Below are 24505 nucleotides of genomic sequence, written 5' to 3' on the forward strand. Positions count from 1 at the left end.
TGGATAATTCTTTGTTGAGGGAAGCTGTCCTGTGCATTGTTAAGATATTAGCCGGGATCCCTGGCATCTACCCAATAAATGCCAGTAGCATCCCCTTAGTTAGGACAAAAAATATCTCCAAATATTGCCAAATGTCTCCTGCAGACACAATGGCTCCCTAATTAGAAACAATATGTTAGAGATATGTTAGAGATACCTACTATGTATGTATGTGGAGATACATACTGAAGTATTTGTGGTTGAAATGATGCTGTGTCTGGGATTTAAATAACCCCGGGGGGGGCGCCTGGGTGGCGCAGTCGGTTAAGCGTCCGACTTCAGCCAGGTCACGATCTTGCGCTGCGTGAGTTCGAGCCCTGCGTTGGGCTCTGGGCTGATGGCTCAGAGCCTGGAGCCTGTTTCCAATTCTGTGTCTCCCTCTCTCTCTGCCCCTCCCCCGTTCATGCTCTGTCTCTCTCTGTCCCAAAAATAAATAAATGTTGAAAAAAAAATTAAAAAAAAATAAATAACCCCAGGGGAATTTAGGGGGAGGTTAGAGAAGAAAACGGTTTGACTATGTGTGGACAATCATTGAGGCTACCTAGGGGACACATTGGAGTTCATTATACTATTCCCTCTTTGTATGTTACTTTTCCCTAATTAAAAAAAGTTTATTTTTTTTTCATCTACATCCAAGTTAGTTAGCATATAGTGCAACTATTTCAGGAGCAGATTCCTTAATGCCCCTTACCCATTTAGCCCATCCCCCCTCCCACAACCCCCCCAGTAACCCTCAGTTTGTTCTCTGCATTTAAGAGTTTCTTATGTTTGGTCCCTCTCCTTGTTTTTACATTATTTTTCCTTCTCTTCCCTTATGTTCATCTGTTTTGTATCTTAAAGTCCTCATATGAGTGAAGCCTTACTATTTTTGTCTTTCTCTAATTTCACTTAGCATAATACCCTCCAGTTCCATCTACGTAGCTGCAAATGGCAAGATTTCATTCTTTTTGATTGCCGAGTAATACTCCATTGTATATATATACCACATTTTCTTTATCCGTTCATCCATTGATGGACATTTGGGCTCTTTCCAACTTTGGCTATTGTCGATAGTGCTGCTATAAACATTGGGGTGCATGTGCCCCTTAGAAACAGCACACCTGTATCCCTTGGATAAATACCTAGCAGTGCAATTGCTGGGTCGTAGGGTAGTTCTATTTTTAATTTTTTGAGGAACCTCCATACGGTTTTCCAGACTGGCTGCACCAGCTTGCATTCCCACCAGCAGTGCAAAAAGAGATCCTCTTTCTCCGCATCCTCGCCAACATCTGTTGTTGCCTGAGTTGTTCATGTTAGCCATTCTGAAAGGTGTGAGGTGGTATCTCATTGCAGTTTTGATTTGTATTTCCCTGATGATGAGTCATGTGGAGCATTTTTTTATGTGTCGGTTGGCCATCTGGATGTCTTCTTTGGAGAAGTGTCTATTCATGTCTTTTGCCCATTTCTTCACTGGATTATTTGTATTTTGGGTGTTGAGTTTGATGAGTTCTTTGCAGATTTTGGATACTAACCCTTTAACTGATGTCATTTGCAAATATCTTCTCCCATTCTGTCAGTTGCCTTTCAGTTTTGCTGATTGTTTCCTTCTCTGTGCAGAAGCTTTTTATTTTGATGAGGTCCCAGTAGTTCATTTTTGCTTTTGTTTCCCTTGCTTCCAGAAACGTGTTGAGTAAGAAGTTGCTGCTGCTGAGGTCAAAGAGGTTTTTGGCTGCTTTCTCCTAGAGGATTTTGATGGCTTCCCATCTTACATTGAGTTCTTTCATCTATTTTGAGTTTATTTTTGTGTCTGGTGTAAGAAAGTGGTCCAGGTTCATTCTTCTGCATGTCGCTGTCCAGTTTCCCAGCACCACTTGCTGAAGAGACTTTCTTTATTCCTTTGGATATTCTTTCCTGCTTTGTCAAAGATTAGTTGGCCATATGTTTGTGGGTCCATTTCTGGGTTTTCTGTTCTGTTCTACTGATCTGTTTTTGTGCCCAAAAAAAGTTTAATTTTTTTAATGTTTATTTTTGAGAGAGAGAGAGAGAGAGAGAGAGAGAGAGAGAGGGAGAGGGAGAGGGAGAGGGAGAGAGAGTGGGAGACAGAGAATCTGAAGCAGGCTCCCGGCTCTGAGCTGTCAGCAGAGCTGGACATGGGGCTCGAATTCATGAACCATGAGATCATGACCTGAGTGGAAGTTGGATGCTTAACCAATTGAGCCACACAGGCGCCCCTAATAAAAAGTTTAAAAAATTATAGTGTAAAGGAGAATTAAAATACTTCCATTTTCCCCAAGCATCTTTAGCATATTAGGTTAAATAAGTTGTCTCTAAGTCAAAAGGTTAAGAGTTTAATTCATAGTTATTAAAAAGTCTTAGTAAAGCTCCTTGTCTACTTCCCAAGTCTGGAGAAAGTGGATGAGGTGTCTCATGACTGAATAATAAATTCTTTTCCACACCAGGTAAAATTTTTTGGCTTTTAACAAAATTGGAAGACCTAATCATGTTCTAATTATCTATTACAAATCATTGAGACTCTTAGGATAAACTAAGGAGTCCCCCCAAATAGATAACATCACTGTAACAAAACACCTTCCATTTTCATATGCTTATTATGACAGCAAAGAGTCTCAGAGCTTACATTTATAAAAATAAAAAATAGGAAGAGAATTGGTCATGACCTCTATCTCATTCTGACAAGTGGTAACATTTATCCATAAGTTTCTTAAACTTTCATTAAAAATTTCTTCATTTAGGAGCGCCTGGGTGGCTCAGTCGGTTGAGCGTCCGACTTCAGCTCAGGTCATGATCTTGCAGTTTGTGGGTTCGAGCTCCGCATCAGGCTCTGTGCTGACGGCTCGGAGCCTGGAGCCCACTTCGGATTCTGTGTGTCCCTCTCTCTCTCTCTGCCCCTTTCCTGCTCATGCTCTGTCTCTGTCTCTCAAAAATGAATAAACGTTAAAAAAAATTTTTTTTTTAATTCTTCATTTATCTAAGAAGTGCATTTCAAATATCTTACTTTTACAACAGTCAAGACAATACATGACTTGGATCGAATATACACTAACAAGAACTATAATGACAAAACATTTTCCTGGATTGCATTAACAGCCTTAGATAAAACACAGTTTTATTTTTTTAGATAATTGTGACAGAATAATAAAAAGTAAGACTTATGCTTTAAATGGTAGGATAAAAATCTGAGGGAAGTGCAATGGAAACATGAGTCTAAAGAGGAAAAACATGGAAGGTCTGAATTGACAAGGAGGTCAGGTCATGATCTCATGGTTCATGAGTTCGAGCCCCTCATGAGTTCATGAATTCATGTCAGCGGGCTCTGTGCTGACAGCTCAGAGCCTGGAGCCTGATTCAGATTTTCTGTCTCCCTCTCTCTCTCCCCCTCCTCACTCGCTCTCTCTCTCTCTCTCAAAAATAAACATAAAAAAAATTAAACTTTTTTTTGTACCTTTAAAAATGGATAGGGGGGGCACCTGGGTGGCTCAGTTGGTTAAACATCTGACTTTGGCTCAGGTCATGAGTCTGAGCCCCACATTGTGCTCTCTGCTGTCAGCGCAGAGCCCGCTTCAGATCCTCTGTCCCCCTCTCTCTGCCCTTCCCCCATTCTCTCTCTCAAAAATAAACTTTTAAAAAAAGTTTAAAAAATGGATAGGGGGACAAAAATAGACACATAGATCAATGAAACAGAATAGAGAACCCAGAATTCATTATTCAATTATTCAGCATTATTTCAATACCCAAGCTATGGAAGCAACCCAAGTGTCCACCGAATGGATAAAGAAGATACTGTGTATATACAACGGAATATTATTCAGTCATAAAAAGAATGACACCTTGCCATTTGAGACAAGATGGATGGACCTACAGGGTATTATGCTAAGTGAAATAAATCAGAGAAAGACCAATACCCTATGATTTTACTCATGTGAAGTCTAAAGAAAACAAATGAATAAAGAAAGAAAAAAAATCAGACTTTTACAGGGAACAGATTGGTGGCAGGAGGGTGGGTAAAATGAAGGGGATTAAGAGGTACAAACTTGCCAGAGTCAGTCATGTACAGCGTGGGGAACAGATTGTAATAAGGTATGGTGACAGATGTGACCACACTCACACACTCACTGTGGTGAGCACTGAGTGTAAAAAAAAAAAAAAAAAAAAAAGGATCGGGGGTTCTGTTCTATAGGTTTAAAAGCAAAATAATTTTTATCTTGAAACTCACAGTATGTTGGCAATTATATACTTCGTAATTTAAACATTAAAAAAAAAAAGGAACTGTCAAGTTTGAAATTTGCAGAGGGATGCAGCTGTGCCAAATTCTTCATGGGTTTGCAGAGGCCTCCGGGGACACGCGCCGTCTACCTGCGTTGCTTGGGGTACCCGCTTCCCTTCCTACTATTATTTCCCTTTGTGTGGTTTCCTTATTTAACATCTTATGTCTTGATAAGCACCTAGCTCCCTTGGTTTCTTGGCAGGAGGACGGTAGAGCCGAAGTTGTTTCAAGGACAGAGGCTGAGACAGTGGAGGCTCAGGGGCGCCCCCGGAGGCTGCTGGCTGGGGAGCCCTGCTCTGGCATCACCGTCCCCCTCACGCCATCATCTCCCATTTTTCACTGGTTTACTGGAGAATGATTCTGTTTTTCCTCTTCTTTCCTAGTCCCTAATTTCCCAATAGAGTCTGGCCACAGTTTATAAACACAACAGGATGCGTATATACATATTTGTATTTTTAAGTGATTCCCCTTTTGCTATTTACTTTGTCCGGACGCGACTTCCCCCAGTCCCCTCTGGCACTCAGATGGAGCAGAGAAGGCCCCTGAGGGGTCTCCTGTGACTGCGTGCCCACACCCGGTGTGCGGGGTTCACAGGATAGTGGCAAAGGCTCCAGTGATTCTGAGCGTCAGCCAATCAGAGGCGATACGCTGTGTGTTCTCCCCGCCCCCAGATCTCCTCAGGTCCAGGCCACTGTAAGCAGTTATTACTTAAAAAAGGCTCAACTCCCATGTTAAACACCACTTTCAGATAATTCTGAAAGATATCTGACAGATAACCTGGGTTGGCTCCCCCAGAGAGACCGTGGTGGTTTTCAATCATTACATCTTGCTCTAGTCAACGCTGTCGAACAGGAACTACTAACAATGAAACTGAGAAAAATAAACACAAACATGAACAAATGACCTTTTATTTCATACAGAGATACAAAGGCAATTGTGTGCAGCAATCTGATGGGCAGTCCAAATCGTCGGAAGTAAATTCATGATAAATGTCACGACAGCCGGTGGAAGACAAGGTGGGAGGAGGAGGGACGGGGCAGAGAGCGCCGCAGCTAATAAGCAGAAACAGGAAGAGCTACAAGGTTTCAGAGCCTGACTTGAGTTCAGCCGGGGCACTCTCGATGCTGTTGTAACCGTAATTCTACACGGCCACCAGCAAAATCTACAAGTGCATTTTGTGCCATTTTGCATTAGAAGTTGCATCAAGGGCCCTGTGATCCTTACGAATAGTTGACACATCGTATTTCATCACGGGAGTTGTAAACTTTGCTCGCGGTCTGTCATGCATGTGGCCTTTGAGGCCCAACAAGCATTTGGGATGGGCATCCTCAAGGTAAAAGACTTGACACTTTGGTCCCAGTTTTTGAGGTGACGTTACTTGTAATAGTATCTGCTTTTGATCTGAGGAGAAGGTCTCCTAAAAACTGATCTTCCAGAATACAGTAGAAAACAAGGTCAGGCTGGTGTGGAGTCTCCGGCCACGGCACCTCTCCCCTGCCTGCAGCGTGAGGAGACTCGGACGACTTAGATTTGCACAACGGTGGGCCTGACCGGGTAAACAGTCTCCCGTGAAAAACACATCTCCAACGCTTCCATTTGTAACAGGGACACATCACATAATTTGTTATTAATGAAACAGTTTATTGGCTTTCAATATACAGCAGTAAATTTTCTCATGTAAGTTAATTTTGTTAAACTTTATGTTTTATGATAAAAGAATACTGAACCGAAACATCGGGGTAAATGGAGGTGTAGTAGCATGATTTCTAATATATTTTCCCGGATAAACAATTTGTTGTTGTTGTTGTTGTTGCTTTAACTATATGACATTTTATCTGATAACAAAAGTTTCCTAAATTCAACGTTTAGAATTGAATTATTTCTGACTAAACCCAGAAAATGGGAGCTCTTAAAATAAAGGCACAGTGTGGGCAGCAGGACAAGAGAAAGAAATGGGAAGATGTTAATACCCAGTTAACATCAGTTGGTTGGTTTCGTTTTTGACTCAGTCTGTCTAAAGCAGGATTATCTCCCTGCAACCCTGTAGATAAATCCTAGTGTTTTAGCTATAAGTTTTAAGAGTTCAGATATACAGATAAGCCAATTTTAAAAAAAAAACCCTTCTCTTACAGTATTCTAAAGGCTTTTAAAGCATTATATAAATCTTCAAAATTCCTATCACCCACATTTTAAGAAATCAATCTACACTTTAATAAGGCACTCAAGATAGAAAACAGTTTTGAAGACAATTACATTCTACGCTAGGGCTCGCCCATCCCTTGGCCATAGGGACAGAACGGATGCCTTCCAGAACGGAGCCCACCTCTGTGCACCAACAGAGTCGAGCGGGCACCACAGAGCACTGTGAATTTGCCTAGAGAGCTGGGTTTTATCAGTGGGAGTGTCCCATCCACCGATGAGAGAGCTATGCCAACAGCACTGCTCCAATTTAATGGTGAAATTTAAAAACCATATCTCCTCTTTGCTAGAAATTTTCCTTTCAACATAGAACAGTGACTTTTGTTGGCTCTTGCACACACAGAACAACAGGAGGACCAGTGAGCCCGTGTCCTTCCACGTGACCGTCGGGATGGAAATAAATGTAAAGGTACTTCACCGTTAAACGACAACCTACTAATTCTAGATGACCTGACATCTTACTTGTGTGCCTTATAAGCATGTGTATCACCAGCGCTGATGCTCCCGCTTCCAAATAACAAGAAATCAAATCCCACCAACCCTGTTGCTGATTCAGACAAACACCAAAGCTTACGATATAGCAATGCAGCCTCGAGGACCGTAGCGATGGAGAGAGATTTTAGCGAGGGTTCCACTCTTTCCTACGTGACAGAGGAAAATGAAGGAACAGGAGGGTCAGACTAAGCCTGAAATACAATTTCACTATGAAAAATGGGCAGCAGGCGTCCCACGAGAGCGGGAAGAGCTAAAAACGCGGTGTCGGGAGCGCATCGAGTTGAGGCTTTGTTGAGGGCTGGCCTCTGCTTCCACTGAGTAAAGAAGGACCCGAGGAAGGCGGCCGTGAGGAGCTTCTCCCTTCCTCCCTCTGGGCTGGCGGCAACGACTGGTTACTTCCCGTAGAACTTTTTGTTGAGAAGGAAGATCAGGAGGTTGACATTTACTTTAGCTCTATTAAATAATTTCATGACTGCAACGCCCTCGTACTGTAGCTGCAGCAGGTCCTGTTTGGAAAAACACTCTGACAGTTAATCAAGTCTGTGGAACAAGAAACGCCACGGCACAGGGAGGGATCCAGAAGGAATGAGGAATGACAGGTGTGAAATGGTGAGAGAAAGAAGTGCCCCACGACGGGCCTGATCGCTGCACAACCACCCCAAGAGCTCGAGGAACAGGGCACACTGGTCAACAGAACTTTCTGGTACAACTGGAGGTAAGAACTCGTGTGGTTCATATCCAAATGCACAAAACATGGAAAGAAAAAGCAGCAGGCTCATTGATCACACATACTTCTTTCAAAGTTACAATAACGTGTCTCTAGTTTGTCTAAGCGATGGGTCACCTGGAGAGGGTGAAGGCGTGTCAGTCTCTGATAAAATAATCATTGAAAACAAGGTAAGGCCACCAATGTCATCTCAATGGTAGAGTCCTAATTTCTATTTCACATGAGAAAGCTTTTATATTCTGAAGGCAAGAGGGAAAAGGGCAAAATGTGCACTGTGCCTACTATGCGCTCATCGTCACGTAAACACATTAATGTCTTGTTAAGTCCTGATAAAAATCCTATAGGTGTGATTATCCCGAGTTTAAAGATGAGGCTCAGAGATGCTCAATGATTCGCCCACAGTACAGAGTTGGCCGTAGTGAGGCAGATCTGAGTGCAAAGCCCCTTTTTCCAGCACCCTCCTCTGCCCAGAGCAAATTTAGGAAACCTGAGGGGTCTTGCCCATAAACTTCAGAACAGAGGTGATGAGAAAGCAAGAGTCAAAGAGCTCGGAAGCGTCCAAAAGATCAACGTACTCATCTTTTGGAAAAATCCTAGCGGCTCCATGAGAACGAAGGCCCTGGTGCGTCACCCACCCGGCATGACACCTCGCACCCAGCACTCACTCCATACTTTGTGAATGTGCGCGGGTGAACGCGCTACCTGAGGCGCGCACAGGTCTGGTGAGACTGAAGGCACGACAGGATGTTCGTTTGTGTAAGCACTAGAGGGCGTGCCTCCCAGGACCCTCGCACTTCTGCCCAGCTAACATGTTCGGAGGGCCTCTCAGCATTGAGAAGGAAACAAAGACACGCTACGGGCCCTTGAGGAGCTCGCGGTTTGGGGGGTGGGAGGTAAGAGCCAACCGAGTCAACGGAGGCATCTCTACGGGCAATGGAGGCGGAGGAGGAACCGCTGGGGCTGCTGCGGCTCGGAGGTGGGAACACATGTGAAAGCCCCCCCCACCCCACTCGGGTAAATGACGGGGAATAAAGGAGCGGACGCAGGGTCAGCGCGTGCAGAGATGGCGCCTGCCAGGCCGACGGAGCGCAGCAGCGGGCGGCGGGAGGAGGGAAGGGGCGGGAACCGACCGGGACACACACAAAGCTGCGGGACTCAGGGCGGCGCCCAGGAGGCCTCGTGGCGCCTGGTGCTTTTCTCACGCGTAAAAACTGGAGATATTTCAACATAAAAATTAGGTAAAATTATGTTATAAAATGATTCACTGCAAAGTTCTTTCCGAATTTAAAATGGGATTCAGTTTAAAAAGATCTAATTTACACATGCCTTGTCAGAAATACACATGTAAGCACCTGTATCAAGTCAAAATGAGAGAAAAGATTTTAAGCTACTGAGTAGGCTTACAATTTTCTACTATCAACACTTAAGCATTTTGTTCAAGGTCAAGGTACCAGCTGGATTTAGTGGCAACACAAATAGAAGCTTGAGGTAAAAGCTTTTGGGAGACGTATGTACCCGCCAGACCTTTCTGGGGACTACAGACCAGGGGCACCAGAGCACGGGGCCCCTGGGCTCCTTCCCTCCCGTGTGGAGCCCAGCTCAGTGCTGCAGTGCACGGCCGTCCCCACACGGGTTCCCTGCCTCGACGAGAGCACAACCACCTCACCTACAGAGTTCTCGGTTCTGCCGGGCGCACACCCACCTGGTAATGTAGCATAAACGTCTCCATTTGAACGCCCATGAACTTGGCTTTCACCTCAAAGTCTCCAACTTCTTCTGTTGGACTGATTTCAAAGATAACATTTTTAAACCTGTTGAAACATAACATTGTAAGGGTATATTTTTACGTCCTCGGGAACAGTATTCCATGAAATGTAGAAAGGAGAGTGACAATCTTCAAGAGTGAAAAGGGGTATAGCATAAAGGTCCAAGTACTCCTGCGGGTGGAGGAGCGCAGGGCTGCTACTCTACGTGGCACCTGCTCAGAGACCTGGGGAGAGGCCGGCAATCTCTCCCTGCAGCCCTCGCACACCAAAGAGGAACCACTGAGGAATGCCACGATGGCCTCTGAAGGCATGATGTCCTAGGAATTCTTGGTCTTCGCTGTGGCCACTGCTGAAATCTAACGGTAAAAGGATAATCAACAGAAAACTGGCCTGGAAGGAGAGGGATGAAAGGTGTGTGTATCAATGCAGGCATGTTTGAGGATTACAAGAAGTATGTAAGAAAAAGGGGTCAGGACAAAAAGAACCATGACAGGAGGTGCTATAGATATAAATGAACCGAGTGTTGCCAAAGATACACCTGCTACTGCTGAAAATTCTTAAGGTGTCACTCACTCTCAACATGTTACATGCCCAGAAATTTTATGGCAGTGGAAGAAGGCGGGAATGTGTTGTTCCCTGGGTGATCAAAGTACATCAGCCCAGATTTCTAGAACTCAACTATGGAGCAAACCCATCTACTAGGAACAGAGCCAAGAATCATGAATGATGCAAAACAGGCCACAGAGAAGCTGTAAGAGAGGTCATGAAATCCACACACTAGAACGTGCACATCTTACTCGACAGGAGGTCCTCTGGGGTCATTCCTTAAAGGTACTTCATGTGATAAGCAATTTTATTTTAGCCAGTTTGCTTTGTTATTTGGTTTCCAAGCCTATCATAGCAAATTGAAAAGAAGGCAGGCAAAAAAATGGCTGGCATTTGAACAGTAGAAAATAATGACAAAAAGAAGAGAAAAGACAATAAATGTGAGACAAACTTGAAAGGTGCATAAAGTACTCACATAAAAAACCTCAAAAACACCAAGGTCCCCAACTGAAAAGCGACCAGAGGAAATACAAATAAGCCACGATTCACACACACACACACACACACACACACTCAACTAGACTCTAAGAAATGTCAAGTTTTAAAATGAGTACTAGGGGTGCCTGGTGACTCAGTCAATTGAGCGTCCAACTCTTGATTTCAGCTCAGGTCATGATCCCAGGGTTGTGGGATCCAGCCCCAAGTTGGGCTCTGCTAGGCATGGAGGCTGCTTAGGAGTGTGTCGGTCTGTCTGTCTCTCTCTCTGCCTCTCCCCTGCTTGCACACACGCTCTCTCTCTCTCTCTCAAAAAAAGCTCTCTTTAAAAAATTAAAATCGGGCATCTGGGTGGTTCAGTCGGTTAAACGTCCGACTTCGGCTCAGGTTATGATCTCACGGTTCGTGGGTTCGAGCCCCGCAAGGCTATGTGCTGACAGCTTAGAGCCTGGAGCCTGCTTTGGAATCTGTCCATCTGTCTGTCTCTCTGTCCCTCCCCTACTCATGCTCTCTCTCTCTCTCAAAAATAAATGTTTTAAACAATTAAAAAATAAAATAAAATCAGATACTATCTTTTAACTACTGAATTCAAAAACATTGAAAATTACTTTACTATTCAATAATGGCAAAGAAATAGGCAAGTAAGCGCTTCCATATACATTTCTGACACTACTGCAGATTCTTTGGCGATACACATATACACATACATGTATATATATATAAATTTTTTCATCTGCTATGGAAAATCGTATGGCAGTTCTTCAAAAACTTAAAACTACCATGTGATCCAGCAATCCTGCTTTGGGGTATAGATTCAAAAGAACGGAGAGCAGGATCCCAAAGAGACGTTTACACTTCTATGTTCACAGCAGCATTGTTCCCAGTAGCCAAGAGGTGGAAGCAGCCCACAAGTCCCCCGACGGACGTATAAACAGAATGCGGTGCGTATATGTACAGTGGAATTTTATTCACCCTTAAAAAGAAATCTGTCACACGCCACAACATGGATGAACCATGAGGTCACTGAGCTAAGTGAAACAAGCCAGTTACGAAAAGACAATGGCTTATATGAGATGCCTGGAGGCGTCGAATACGTGAAAACAGGGAGCAGAAGGGTGGTTGTCCAGGGCTGGGGGAGGGGGAAATGGAGAGCTGTGGTCCAGTGGGTATAGTCTCAGTCCGGTAAGATGAAAAGGTTCTGGATACCTGTTGTACAGCAACGTGAACATACTTAACACTACTGAACTACACACTTAAAAACGGTTACAATGGTAAAGTTTAGGTCTTGTACTTTTTATAATAATAACTTAATAATTTTAATACTTTGACCAGAAATTCCATTTTTAGACATCTATGATAAAAAAAATAATTAGAGGTAAAACCAAAGATTTACATATAAAGAAAGACATACCGCAAGTGTAATAACGTAGAAAGTAAAATCAACTTAAATGTCGTACAGATGAATGGTTAAATTTCAACTACAATATGAAACATTGTGTGGCCATTAAAAAGGATGCTTTCAAAGAATGTGAAAATTTCTCAAAATATAATGAGAAAAAAGTTGGATATGTGACTATTTTCACAACATATGTTAAAAAAATAATAGGTAGAGGGGCGCCTGGGTGGCGCAGTCGGTTAAGCGTCCGACTTCAGCCAGGTCACGATCTCGCGGTCCGTGAGTTCGAGCCCCGCGTCGGGCTCTGGGCTGATGGCTCAGAGCCTGGAGCCTGTTTCCGATTCTGTGTCTCCCTCTCTCTCTGCCCCTCCCCCGTTCATGCTCTGTCTCTCTCTGTCCCAAAAATAAATAAAAAACGTTGAAAAAAAAAAAAAAATAATAGGTAGATAAATAAGTGGGAAGTTAGATAATCTGCTGTGAACAGAGGCACAGAACATACACTAATTACTTCAGTGGCTATCTTTGGCTTGTGAAATGATAAATGCTTTTTTTCTTTTTCTTTATGCTTTAGCAATTTCCGAAGTTCAATAATGAATACATATTACCTTAGGATCAGAAAAATTTTTCTTTTTAAACAAAGTTGTTTTGTGTTTACACAAACTGTTTTGTGTTTACACAAACTGTTTTGTGTAAACAAAATCAGAAAGCTCAGCTATGTACGGTCACAGGGCTGACTGAACAGGTACTCCATAAATGCCTGCTAATGACAGCCAGGCCAGATCCAGGAACCTTGTACAAAGCGAGCTGGCCCTTCCCAGGAAGGAGAATGAGGGGAAGGCCCTGATTCCTAGCCTCAGGTGGAATAAAGTAAACTCCTCTTCTTGTTCTTATTTATTCTTGGTTTAGACACAGGAGAAATACAAAATGTTTTCCTGCTTTAAAGAGGAAAAATTGGGGTGTCTGGGGGACTGTTGGTTAAGCATCGGGTTCTTGATTTTGGCTCGGGGCGTGATCTCACAGTTCATGGGATTCAGCCCCACGTCGGGCTCTGTGCTGACGGTGCGGAGCCTGCTTGGGGATCCCCCTTCCCAAAATGAGTAAGTAAACATTTAAAAGAAAAAGAAAAGAAAAAAGGTAAAGAGCAAAAAAATTAAGATGGGGCTAACATAAGTACGTGCAAACATGGCTTGGGGCAAATATTCCACAACAAAGGAGAAGTAACACTTTCCCTTCTCTGACAGACAAATTAACTCTGAGCATTGGGAATGCTGCACCCAAATAGATATATAAGGAAATAGAAGATATGAAAACAACCATCCAGAAATAAAGGGAATCAGATGTGATCAATGTAGAGACAAAATCAAGATACAGAACAGAGTAAAAAATACTCACTGGTTCACTTGCAGGTCCTCAATTTCCAGAAGGACTCCTTTTTCATGCAGTCTGGCTGCTGTGTATTTCAGAGAAATCTTTTTACTCTTCTTTCCTTTCATTTCCCCAGGCTTCTTGGAGACCCTGCAAAAAAATCACATCACGTCACTTTCTCTCAGTAACTACAAGTCTGTTGGTAATTCATGGAATGGAGGCCAGAAAACAGACTTCCCCTACACTAGCCTAAGTAACATACGGATTCTAAAATGGCCAGTAAGTGTTAGGATTAGCCTGAGTAATATTTTTGCAAAACAGTGGAAACATCACTAAATTGCTTTGGCCTTTAATTTAACTGTATTTGAAAACCCACGTAAATTTGACAGGCCGTGTCATCTGTCTAGGTTCCTCTCAACACCTCAGTACATACAAGTGTGAAGCACTCTAACGCTAGCCGAAAGGAACTGTACTGAACCCCAAAGGAGTCCCTGTAAGGCCCTCAGCTGTGCAGGGAAAAAATAAACATATCTCAGAATAAGTAATTTTATAAAGACTTTAAACCAGTGTAGCAAATACAGAGGAGTGGGAACAAGGAGAGAGAAATAGACCTTAAGACCTTTTCTTGATCGGGACAATCAAGATAAAAGCGATTTTCAAAAGTAAGTGAGGGACGAAGAGAGATCTATATGAGAACCAGGGATTTGGGACTCCCGAAGGAAGGGTCTCAAGGAATGGGCAGGAACGCTGGTACCGGCATAAAAGGGAGTAACTGCTATGGAAGGAACGACAACACGATTAGAAATTACGACCGTACAATAGAAAGTCAGTAAGTGCTTGAAGAACGATGGGGACATGTCCAAAGGTCACAAGAGCCAGCTTTGCAAGCTGGGTCAGGTGGGTCTGATTTTCACCCCAGCACATCAGCCCTGCCTCACCTCGGTCTTCCAGGGAGGGAAAGAAAGAGACAGCCAGAGGGCAGGGAGAAGAGTAAGCAAGCCAGAGAAGGGGGGCTGGTGTGGCAAAATGTTAAAAACAGGTCAATCTGGGTGAAGGGTGTGTGTTTACTGTTCTGTTCACTCAACCTTTCTCAGGTTTGAAAATTCTTACACTGAAGAGTGAGAAGTACAAAGTAAACCAACCCTACAGATAGAGCCTGCAACTACCACCTCACGCCTCTGGGTTCTCAGTTTCCCTGCCTATAAAATGGGCATGATCTGGCTGTGGCCGCGCCAGGAAGGCTGCATCAGATTCTCCCTGGCAGCTGGGAAAAAAGCTGGGGTCTGGGATCCTGTCCCCAAGAGGTGTAGAGAGAGACCAGAGGATCGAAATGTCCATCATATTCCTTGAGTGATCTGAAGGCACATGCAGGTTTGGGGAGCAGTAACTAAACTCCTTCCATGATTCTTTCATTTCTAGGGCCACGAAGATATTTTGGAACAAGGGATGCTTAGAAGTAAGCATCCTTGAAATACCCCCTACGTTATTTATTTACATCACACAACAACAAATGGATCTAGGAAATCATGCCAACAATTAGAAACAAGATAAAAGAATGAGAGCAATAAATAGACCCAGCGTGTTTTAAAGTAAAAACCTCCAAGGTCACTCGAGCTGCCTCTCCTTCCTTCCCCACTGACGTTGATTCTTTACAAAACATACTCACTTGCCCTTGCTGGCCAAGTTATCCAAGCAGGTTTTGATATAGCTTTTGTAGTAATCCACCTGCTCTCCATAGAAAGTGGCCTTCGAGTTCAGGGCAGCGTATGTTTGCTGTAATTTCACCAGCTCGGCCTTCCTCCTCTGTCGATACCTCCGCTGGTTCCGAATATCCTAAGACACAGTTGTTAAAGTTAGGACAATAATGATCAGTATCGTATTCTTCTTGAGTCATACACACTAGTGCTTAACCCCACTTTGCATGACCACGCTTTAACAGGAAACAACTGAAGTTCAAAAATTAGTAAAGAAATTCAGATCCCGTCAATTTTTTTCTCCCGTACCTAGAGGTATGGAAACGTGTTACTTTTTTTTTTTTTAAGTTTATTTTGAGAGAGAGAGGGAGAGAATGTCCATGTGTGTATGAGCAGGGGAGGGGCAGAGAGCGAGAGGAAAAGAGAAAATCCTAACCAGACTCCTCACTGTTAGCACAGAGCCCAATGCGAGGCTCGAACTCACGAACTGCGAGATCATGACCTGAGGTGAAATCAAGAGTTGGACACTTTACCGAATGAGCCACCCAGGCGCCTGGGAGATGTGTTACTTTTACAGACTTCCACATTCTTAGAATTTACCTGTGAAGCTGACTTAAACCTCTTAAGTATGTTGGCATGAGAGGGAAGAAAAGATAATTTTACCGTGTCAATGATCAAGCTCCCCGATGTGCATGGTATTTCTACCAGCAGCAAACACCTACGCTCTCAGGCTACACCAGAGCCCCTTACTTGTGAAGATTCACACAAATCAAGAATTGCATGACCAACGTGATGTGAATTTATATTTCATAGTAATCATTAAAAAGATCTGGAGGAATTCTTTAAGGCCAAAGACAAATTAACACACAGGCAGCTCTAGTTAGGGCCTTCTCCCTTTTGATTTAGGCCATGGAGTAAATCATCAAAGGGCAGCAAGGTCCTCATGTTGGGAAACTCAGAACCAATTCCCCAGTGGAGAGGACACTAATCTGCCTGTGCCCTGAAGGCATATTGTCATCTGAACACCTGCTGTCTCTTCACAAGCTCCCGACACAGCTTTGTCCACCGCCAGCCCATCACTGCCTCCACAAGCAGTACCCTGGCAATGTCGTTGATCAGCTCCTGATATCTGTTCTTCGGGTCCACCGTCCCAAGCTCTGTTAGCTTCTTCAAACCTGACTGGATCTTCTCCTTCTTCTCCTGAAGAGTGAGGTTGCTGTCTTCCTTTACAAACTGTGACTTTTTCATCTTGTCAGGAGTCTTGGCATCACGAATAGCGCGTCTCTGCATGGCCCTCTGATGTTCTGCTTCCTACAGATACAGAGAAGAAAAAGAAGTTGCTGGTATGTTTACCACCCTAATCCCAAACCTGAATTTATACAGCATATCCACACCTGAATTTACATAGCCCTGAAACTCCATTCTGGAAACGGAGGGAACAAACTTGTCCTCTGACAACTGACAGAGAACCTGCACAGAGCACACCTAGAAGAGATCGCGTCGATGAAGTCACACAGTCTCGTAGCCCTTCTTCCCTGGATTCTCACATATGGTTAGGAGATTGGGCTCCAAGTGGCTACAAGATCCCTCGTTTTTTTCCTATCACATTTTGAGACATGGGAGCCATTGAATTTGACTTGAAACACAGCTTCATTCATTGGTGAATGTTAAAAACACACCCATGCAACACCAGCGTTTGGTAAATTCTTGCCGACTCTTTTTGCCACCTTGTCCAGGCTGGATCATGCTGAAGGCTTCCTTTCGCTTTCAAGCATGCTACGAATGCCAGTATCTGGAGCAGTCCTTCCGATGATTCTTCTTTCCCAGTTGACATTCAGCGTTTGCCCATTACGTCCCTGCCTGACATGGCTCACACCGCTGGCCCATTCTTTTGGTGTCTCCCTCCTTCTCTAGCTCCTTGCAGTGTGGCTCTACAGCTCTGCCCTCATGGCCAATTCGCCACCCCTCCTCCGAATCCAGTGCCTTTTCTTAGCTATCACCTTGCTTGTACCCTCCACGTTCTCTCCTTGCCCCGGGCACAAGTTTGGTACCTCTAAGTGACCCCTGGTAGTTTCTCTGTGACTGTTCATTTTCAATACTTGAGTGATCGTCCCTATGCTACGGATCCCACATCTTTGTGGCTAAGGTTCTGGTGCTGCATTTTGAACTGTTTGTGCCAGGATGCTCACATTTGGAATGGCTTGTAATTCCTCCCAAACTGGAGCGATCCCCTCTCCGGGTATGCCCTTTTTTGCTAACGTCAAGACCACCCCGCATCACACAACGTGAAGAACATAAACCCTGGCGTCAGAAAGAACCTGATCCAAACTGGTTCCGCCACCACAAGCAGACAATCTTGGACAAGTTATGTGACCTCAAGGGTCTTAGCCTCTTCTGTAAGATAAGGATGAAAAGACTGACCTCACAGGGACAGTGGGAGGAGTAAATGAAAGAACCCAGGTGAAACCACCAAACTACCAGTAGGCTCTCATTGAAGGCTGGTTCCACCTTCCCTACTTGAAACTTCCTTCCAGGTTAAACAAGGTGCAGGTGTTGGTTAGGATTCTTTATTGCCCCTCACACACAGCTAGTCAGTAATCAATCACAGCATCAAAAAGCTGAGACTTCATTAAAAACAATGGTTTTCAAACAGTCCTACGTGCAGCTTTAAGGGATTCCCGCAGGAACCCAGAGCCCCAGCCCTATTCCTGGTGCTGAGTAGCTCCAATTTTTCCTACTTTATATTTGGGCTTCTGAGTAAACTGTCGTTTAAAAAAGAATTCATATGCTCAAAATTTGAAACAAATGGCTTGACTTGTCGCATCTTACAAACACAAAAGAGGGGTCTTAAACACGAAGTGCCCCATCATCCCCTCCCGATGCCGAGCCATCCGCCCCCACCCCAACCCCCCCCCAACCACGTGGGCCTGGGAGTCCATCCCGGACCTAGATTACTCAAGTCCTGTTTGCTTGGCTAGCACTGCTTAAGTGATCAGTATCAAATGGTCCCAGAGTGACAAAAGCTCTCTACTCCGTGTCTCTCCAGTGACAAACACGGGCTCTACACAGTTTGTTCTCATGTCTTACTCCTCACCACTCACCCTCACCCACACCTGCATTCTAGATAAGTCGGTCTGGTCCCATCCTGTCCATCAGGTCACGTCGTGCCTCTGTTTGTGTGGACTCCCTGGCCCAAGATGCCTCTTCTCTTACGTGCACACCCAGATCCTATCCACGCCTCCCAAGTGTGGCTCCAGTTCCACTTCTTCCTCACGGCTTGCTCCTCACTGGCCACTTTCCTCAATTTCTGCCATTTTTATAGCCAACAGCACAGTCAATTTTTAATAGTTTTCTAATTATTTCAGGTATATACACCACATTTCCCCAAGTAGATCATGAGTTCACTGAGTTTAAGAACCACATTCTGTACTTTATCTACTAAGGCACTTAACAAAATTCTAAGGATGTAATATTCACTTGATTACTAGGCAGACTCACTGACTCAGCCTCAGTTAAATTAAAACACAAAGCCACACACAAGGCCACACATACATGCCACGAGCCTTATGCCCTCAGAGCATCTGCGTGCCAGTTTAGGAGCCAACGACTTTCTGAGCAGGCCCACACCACCACGGCCCTCCAGTCCAGCCCCGCGTTGCCAGCCCCTGGCTCCCCCCCTCCTCAACCCTGGCACGCACCCGTCACGGGAGCATGTGTGTGCCTTGTCGTCATATGTGAAACCCCTAAGTTTTACCTGTTCGGTGGTGGCTGGGGTTTCTAGGATTTCAGTCAAGGTCTCGCCTGGCTGGAACCGGATGACGTCCACAATTAAACGTTTCGTGCTGAAAGGAGACGGGGGAAGGGATGAAACGTCACCAAATGTCCTACTTCCTCTCCAACGGCCCTGAGCAGCAGCAGCACACACACCACCTCAGACAGGTCCCACTGGGCCGCCGTGAACACAAGGCACCCGAGGCCTCAGGCTTATCTACGTGACAATGATGGCGTGGGTACCAGGGCCAGGATTTTGAAGGTATAAATTTCACTTCAGCGTCTTACTACTGAGGAAATGAGGCAGGTAAGTCCTGTGCCATGTATAATAGATAAAGTGACCAGAATTACGACAGGCTTAAAAGGCCAAGACGATGGTTTCCGGTATGAGCAAGCGGACATGTTCACCAGGGCAAGGGCAAGGTCAAGGGATCACCGCACTATATTTACCTCATTCTTCCCACTTCCAGTACTCACTTCAGCAGGATAGTCCGAGCGTCCATTTCTGCATTCTCATCCCCAGGCACATCAAACTTGTTGGTCAGCGTAAGAGACACTTCTGTCTTGGCCAGCACCTCCTTATTGGGGTCATTTAAATTGCCAGCGCTCTCTCCTGTGGTTTTGGGGGGAGTAGAGAGGATCAGTATAACAAAGGAGGAGATAGTGGAGAGGAGACATGAATACAAAGAAAAGAGAATGCGGGTCTAAGAAGATACTTGAATAAGCCAACACGTACACTGTGGCAAGGATACCTTTGAAAAATAAAAGGAAATGTATGCCAAATAAAAGCAAAGGATCCCTAATAAAATAATTTCAAAAATATTTGACAAATCGTTTCAGTAATTATTATTTAAAAAAAAATTTTTTTTTGATGTTTATTTATTTTTGAAGGAGAGAGAGACAGAGAGTGAGGGGGGAGGGGCAGAGAGAGGGAGACACAGAATCCGAAGGAGCCTCCAGGCTCTGAGCCGTCAGCACAGGGCCCGATGTGGGGCCTGAACCCGCAAACCGCGAGATCATGACCTGAGCCAAAGTCAGAGGCTTAACCGACTGAGCCACCCAGGCACCCCTCATTTCAGTAATTATAATATGGTAATTCCCTCTCAAAATATTCTGCTCATTTCCTTTATAGGACTTATAATTATAGGATTATGTGTATAATATATACATTTAAAATTCTCTCTTCCACTAGACTTCAGTTCCTCAAAGACAGGGATCGATCATATGTGTTTTCTTCCTGAATGTACATTCGGAGCAGGAACAGTACAGAAACGGACGAGGTGGCAATTGCAGCACCCCTCTGTCACCCTCCCTGTCACCTTCTGGGCAGTTAGGTCAGAGCTTTACCTATCAGGGACTCGATGGTGGGCACCTCGCCCAGGTCATCCAGCAGCTCGTGGATCGGGTCGTTGTGCTCTGGAGCAATGGCGTCCTGATGGTCTAACAGGAGCTGTGTGGAATACCCAGGAATCAAGTCCATTTACAACATCAGCCCCTCAGCCCTCAGCCTCACCAACAATGCCAAACAACACAGAAGGGGTCAGATAACAAAGCTCCCACATTCAAAGAACTGACAGGCCAATCCTCAGCAAACTAACCCAAGTAAACTATAACATATAAAGCATCACACGGGCCTCTGCTGAATGACTTATGGATAATGAATGGAAAGGAAATACTGGCACTCTCTTAACCTTGTGGATAGAAGGGACTTAAATGTACCCTGCACAGGAAGAGAGTAACAAACCCCATCGACTTTAATATCCAAAGGCATCAATGTACCGTACAGCCAGTGCAAGTGACTCCCATTCACACTCTTAATGTGTCCAGCAGACAGTATCTCTTAATTCAGAGAAAAGTGCATCAGATCAATGTTGTCATCATCTCACAGACACTCAAGCAAAGCCTTCAAGACGCTATCACCCTCGGGGATGCCCCAGGGATATCACCTGAAATTTCCTTTACATTTTATGTATTTTCTCATTTCCTGTTCTATATACCCTCAATGGGGAAAGGAATGAATTATAAAAATCTGGGGGGAATAAAAGGAGCACCTAAGGGACGCAGAGGAAAAAGTGGGTATTTTAGATGTTAGAAAAATAACACAGAGGGCCAGGATAAACCAAAGGAACAGTGAACACAGTTTTTTATCAAGTCCCTAGATCGGCGCTCACAATGGAGACTCTGGAGCCCACCCGTGGGGACTGCTTCAGCAGGCCTGCGGTGGGGACCAGGAACTCCATTTGTGACCATCAGCCCAGATGACTCTGACGCAGGGGGCCTGGGGCCACTTTGAGACACTCAGTAGATACAGTTAGTATGCAAAGAAAAGAGAAACAAGGAAGATGTGAAGTCAGTAAGATCAAAGGAAGGTGAGTTATCTGGCTCTCCAGAGATGGTAAGCAGCATCTAGGGAAGACGATTAAAATTAAGGACAGAGCGATAAAATTAAGTAATTAAAGAAAAAATACTTACAGTGTGGGTGTTGATGATTTCACCAATGGAAATGTAGATCACTGGTTTGGTGACGGTGACTAAATCAGAATATTCATCCACATTAAACTTATCCTGAAGCTCTGGGACATCACAAGCAGTTTGGAAAAACCGTCTGAAAATAAACGCGAGAGGCAGACCCCCGAGTGACGCATACGTGAGAAGCTGGCGAGAGGACATCCCACAAACCTTTACAACGACGAGTTCAAAGAGAAGCCAGTCAAGGCCGAGGACTGTAGAGAAGCTTGCACACATCCACTCCGCTTCACAGCCTTGGGGCGGGTGGTTTTAACAACTTCTCCCTCCACCCAATTTAATTCCACCCACAAGAACCGCTCAACCATAATTTAAAGCAGTTTGAAAACACCCAAGCTGTGAGGCAAACCAGCTTTATCTCTGAGACGATGCCCTGAACTCACAACTGGCTGTTTAACTTATAAATATTAAAGGCACTCTCCGATTCTTCTCTGCGTGCAAAGTAACCCATGCCAAATGAGGATTTACTGCTTTTATGTTAAGTGCAGTCTATGTCAGCGGAATACATTTTAACGGCTCAAAACCCTCTTCATCACCTCCAAGGGCTCCGAGCACATCAAACATGTATCCCTCGATATGGCAGAGTCCCAGGGAAGCTAAGTTCTGGTATTTAATCTTGTCCGGACACTCACAGAGAGAAACATGCCCACGGGACCTTTCAAGTACCCTGTTCCTTTCTCCCTACCTGAATTTCTGGTAGGACTGGGAGAGATACTCATTAATGATGCTTAAGTGAGCATTATCTCCCAGAAACATCTTATTGGACGCCGCGTGCTGGAGCATCTTTGCAATGGAGCCAAGGTTCCGGCGTTGATCTGTGGTAAGCTGGCCTCCTGCCGACAGGTCAATGATGTCAAAGGCATCAGGAGCAACAATGGCTGGATTCATGTATCGATAGTAAAGCAAGTTACCAATAATCTGGGAACAGACGAAGAAGAAAGACGGCTGTTAAAAACCACTCCACCCAGTAAGGCACAAATGACTTTGCTAGCAAAGAAAACCAGAAAAGGCAGTCCTGTAAGGAAAAATAAACACCATGCACACACACACACGCATGCACGCACACACACTTTCTTTCAAGGTCTGAACCTAAAACAACCGAACATCCCTTGGTTGGATGCAGAGAAAAAGAAAATAAGGACAGAGTTGACAATCACTACAACGAAAGAGCAGACTCAGAAGGTAAAAACGACAGACTTAAAGTCTATTGCTAAGGGATTTAGGATATCCTTTGTTCACATATCATGGCAGCAAACAGGTTGCTGTCACCCACGTGCACTACTGCTTATTTTCACGTAGACGGGCTTTCGTTCAGAGAAACTGACAGACGTAGCTAACGACCCAGTGAGCACAGTGCAGTCTGCCCAACCCCATCAGCCTCATGCTGCAGACTTCAATGGTGGACAAGTTCATGCCTCTGAAATTAAAGTCATTCAACACACATCTCCTCCACAGAAGGATTCAAGGACAGTCACAGCACTTCCCCTGGAGTTTCATTCAAAGAAAAAAAAATTTTAATTCACCTGAATAGAAAGTCTAGAATCGAGGCCTCACTGTAGGAAAGCACAGAACTAGGAGAGAGAAGAAAAAAGCATTCAGATTAAGGTGGGGGGAGGTGGGGAAGGAGGAGCACAGCCAAGTAAGAAAGAGTTATCAGTAACAGCCTTAGCAGAAACCATGGTGCTTGCTGCCATTCACCCAGCTACCAGCAGAGGGAGCAACTCTTCAGCGAAAAGACAGGACTTGGAGAAATTGATGTGAAGACAGGAAAATCCACCTTGTCTACTTGTTTGAGGTCTATGTGCCAAACAATAAAGCAACTCTACAGGTACTGAGAGAGGTATCATTTACTATTTACAATTACTTTCAAGAGCTCACAACCGATGGCGAGCTATTGCCAGAAACTATGCTCGCGCACTTCCTGAAGGTCTAAGGTTGGGCCTCGTTTTCTAACTTTTACCTCAAAGGACTCCTGAACGGGCAAGGACGGTGCCAGCGTTCAGATTCTTACCTTCAGCAGCTCATCCTCACCGGCATCTGGGAACTTCTCATGTAACGAGTCCTTCAGCACCTTGGCAATGAAGCGCATGCCGTAACTGTGGGATGGACAAAACTTAATGAGAGCAGCTGGGGAGCAGAAGGGCAGTAACACAGGACCTATGTGGGTCAGAACTGATGGCACTCACGGGATTTTGTCCACAGAGCTAATGATGGCTGAGAGGAACTTGTCCGTCACCGCCCGCATGTTCCTGATGGAGTTGTCTAGCCGTGTCTTGACCTCTTCGTGAGCCAAAGCCTGCTCGGGGGTCACATCATAGGGTAGTTTGCTAGGAAAGCAAAAACCATCCCCAAATGCGTTAGACCAACAGCCAGGAACAGCCTGAGGCAGGACTGTGTCTTTCACAGACCCAGAGAGATCAGGTGAAGCTGCTCATGCTCATAGAGCTGATAAATAGTGGGGCCAGAATTTGAACCCAGGTCCTAGCCGTGAACTGAGTGTCTAGAACTATGTGCCATGCACTATGATATGCCCTTAGGGTAAAAAAAAAAAAAAAAAAAAAAAAAAAGGGTATGAGACACGACAGCTTCCCGAGTCTCTTAGTTTGGTGGGAGACACACAACAACAGGAAGGGACACCTGAACTCAGGAAAACGGGAGAAAAACTTGTCTTCCAGGAAAGAAGATCAAATGCAAAGCAAAGGAAGAGAAGGAGAAGTGAGCAGGTGAAGAGAGTCCAGGTTGTGGAGGGCGCTGTACATAATATACGTAACACTAAGAGGTCTGCACTTTCCTAGAAGTCACCGAGGGCCATTGAAAGACAGGCGATCTGAATTTGAGGAAGATTTCTCTGACCCACGGTGAAGAATGAATTAAAGATGGACAGCCACTGATGAAAGAGATGGGTTAGTGCCACAGCCCGATCAAGAAATCATGAGGTCATGAGCAAGGAGGCAGCAGTGCAGACCAAGGGAACAGATATGAGAGATACTAGGGAGACACAACCAGTGGCACCTGGTGACGTCCTAGGTACTGGTGAAGGAAGTGACAGTTACATATAGGAACTGGAGCCTGAGGAGCCGACAAGATCCCTCAGGGGAGGGCACCGAGTCCGAACAAAGCGGCAGGAAGATAGGCGTGCTAGGCTTAAGTGGGAAGGACAGGAGGGGCTGAAAGACAAAAGAATGAAATGTGGGAGTCAAGGTCCCGGTGCCGTCAGTGAGG

The 24505-nt window shown here is 44.8% G+C and overlaps 1 protein-coding gene across 1 annotated transcript in view; it reads right to left on the bottom strand.

Moving 5' to 3' along the window:
• Positions 1 to 5195: 5195 nt before the first annotated feature.
• Positions 5196 to 24505, bottom strand: part of IQGAP1 (IQ motif containing GTPase activating protein 1) — a 103290-nt gene continuing 83980 nt past the window's right edge. Inside the window, exons 27-38 of the mRNA XM_086711628.1 lie at positions 23470 to 23610; positions 23295 to 23379; positions 21969 to 22201; positions 21230 to 21362; positions 20105 to 20207; positions 19235 to 19370; positions 18741 to 18828; positions 16085 to 16297; positions 14959 to 15125; positions 13320 to 13442; positions 9427 to 9535; positions 5196 to 7503 (exon numbers count right to left, since the gene is read on the bottom strand). Of these exons, the coding sequence (XP_086567754.1) occupies positions 7390 to 7503; positions 9427 to 9535; positions 13320 to 13442; positions 14959 to 15125; positions 16085 to 16297; positions 18741 to 18828; positions 19235 to 19370; positions 20105 to 20207; positions 21230 to 21362; positions 21969 to 22201; positions 23295 to 23379; positions 23470 to 23610 (1645 nt within the window). The 3' untranslated portion in view covers positions 5196 to 7389. The remainder of the gene's footprint in view (positions 7504 to 9426; positions 9536 to 13319; positions 13443 to 14958; positions 15126 to 16084; positions 16298 to 18740; positions 18829 to 19234; positions 19371 to 20104; positions 20208 to 21229; positions 21363 to 21968; positions 22202 to 23294; positions 23380 to 23469; positions 23611 to 24505) is intronic.

Source organism: Puma concolor, chromosome B3 (genome assembly GCF_028749965.1).
Source record: "Puma concolor isolate L17-30 chromosome B3, mPumCon1.1.hap2, whole genome shotgun sequence".
Taxonomy (NCBI): domain Eukaryota; kingdom Metazoa; phylum Chordata; class Mammalia; order Carnivora; family Felidae; genus Puma; species Puma concolor.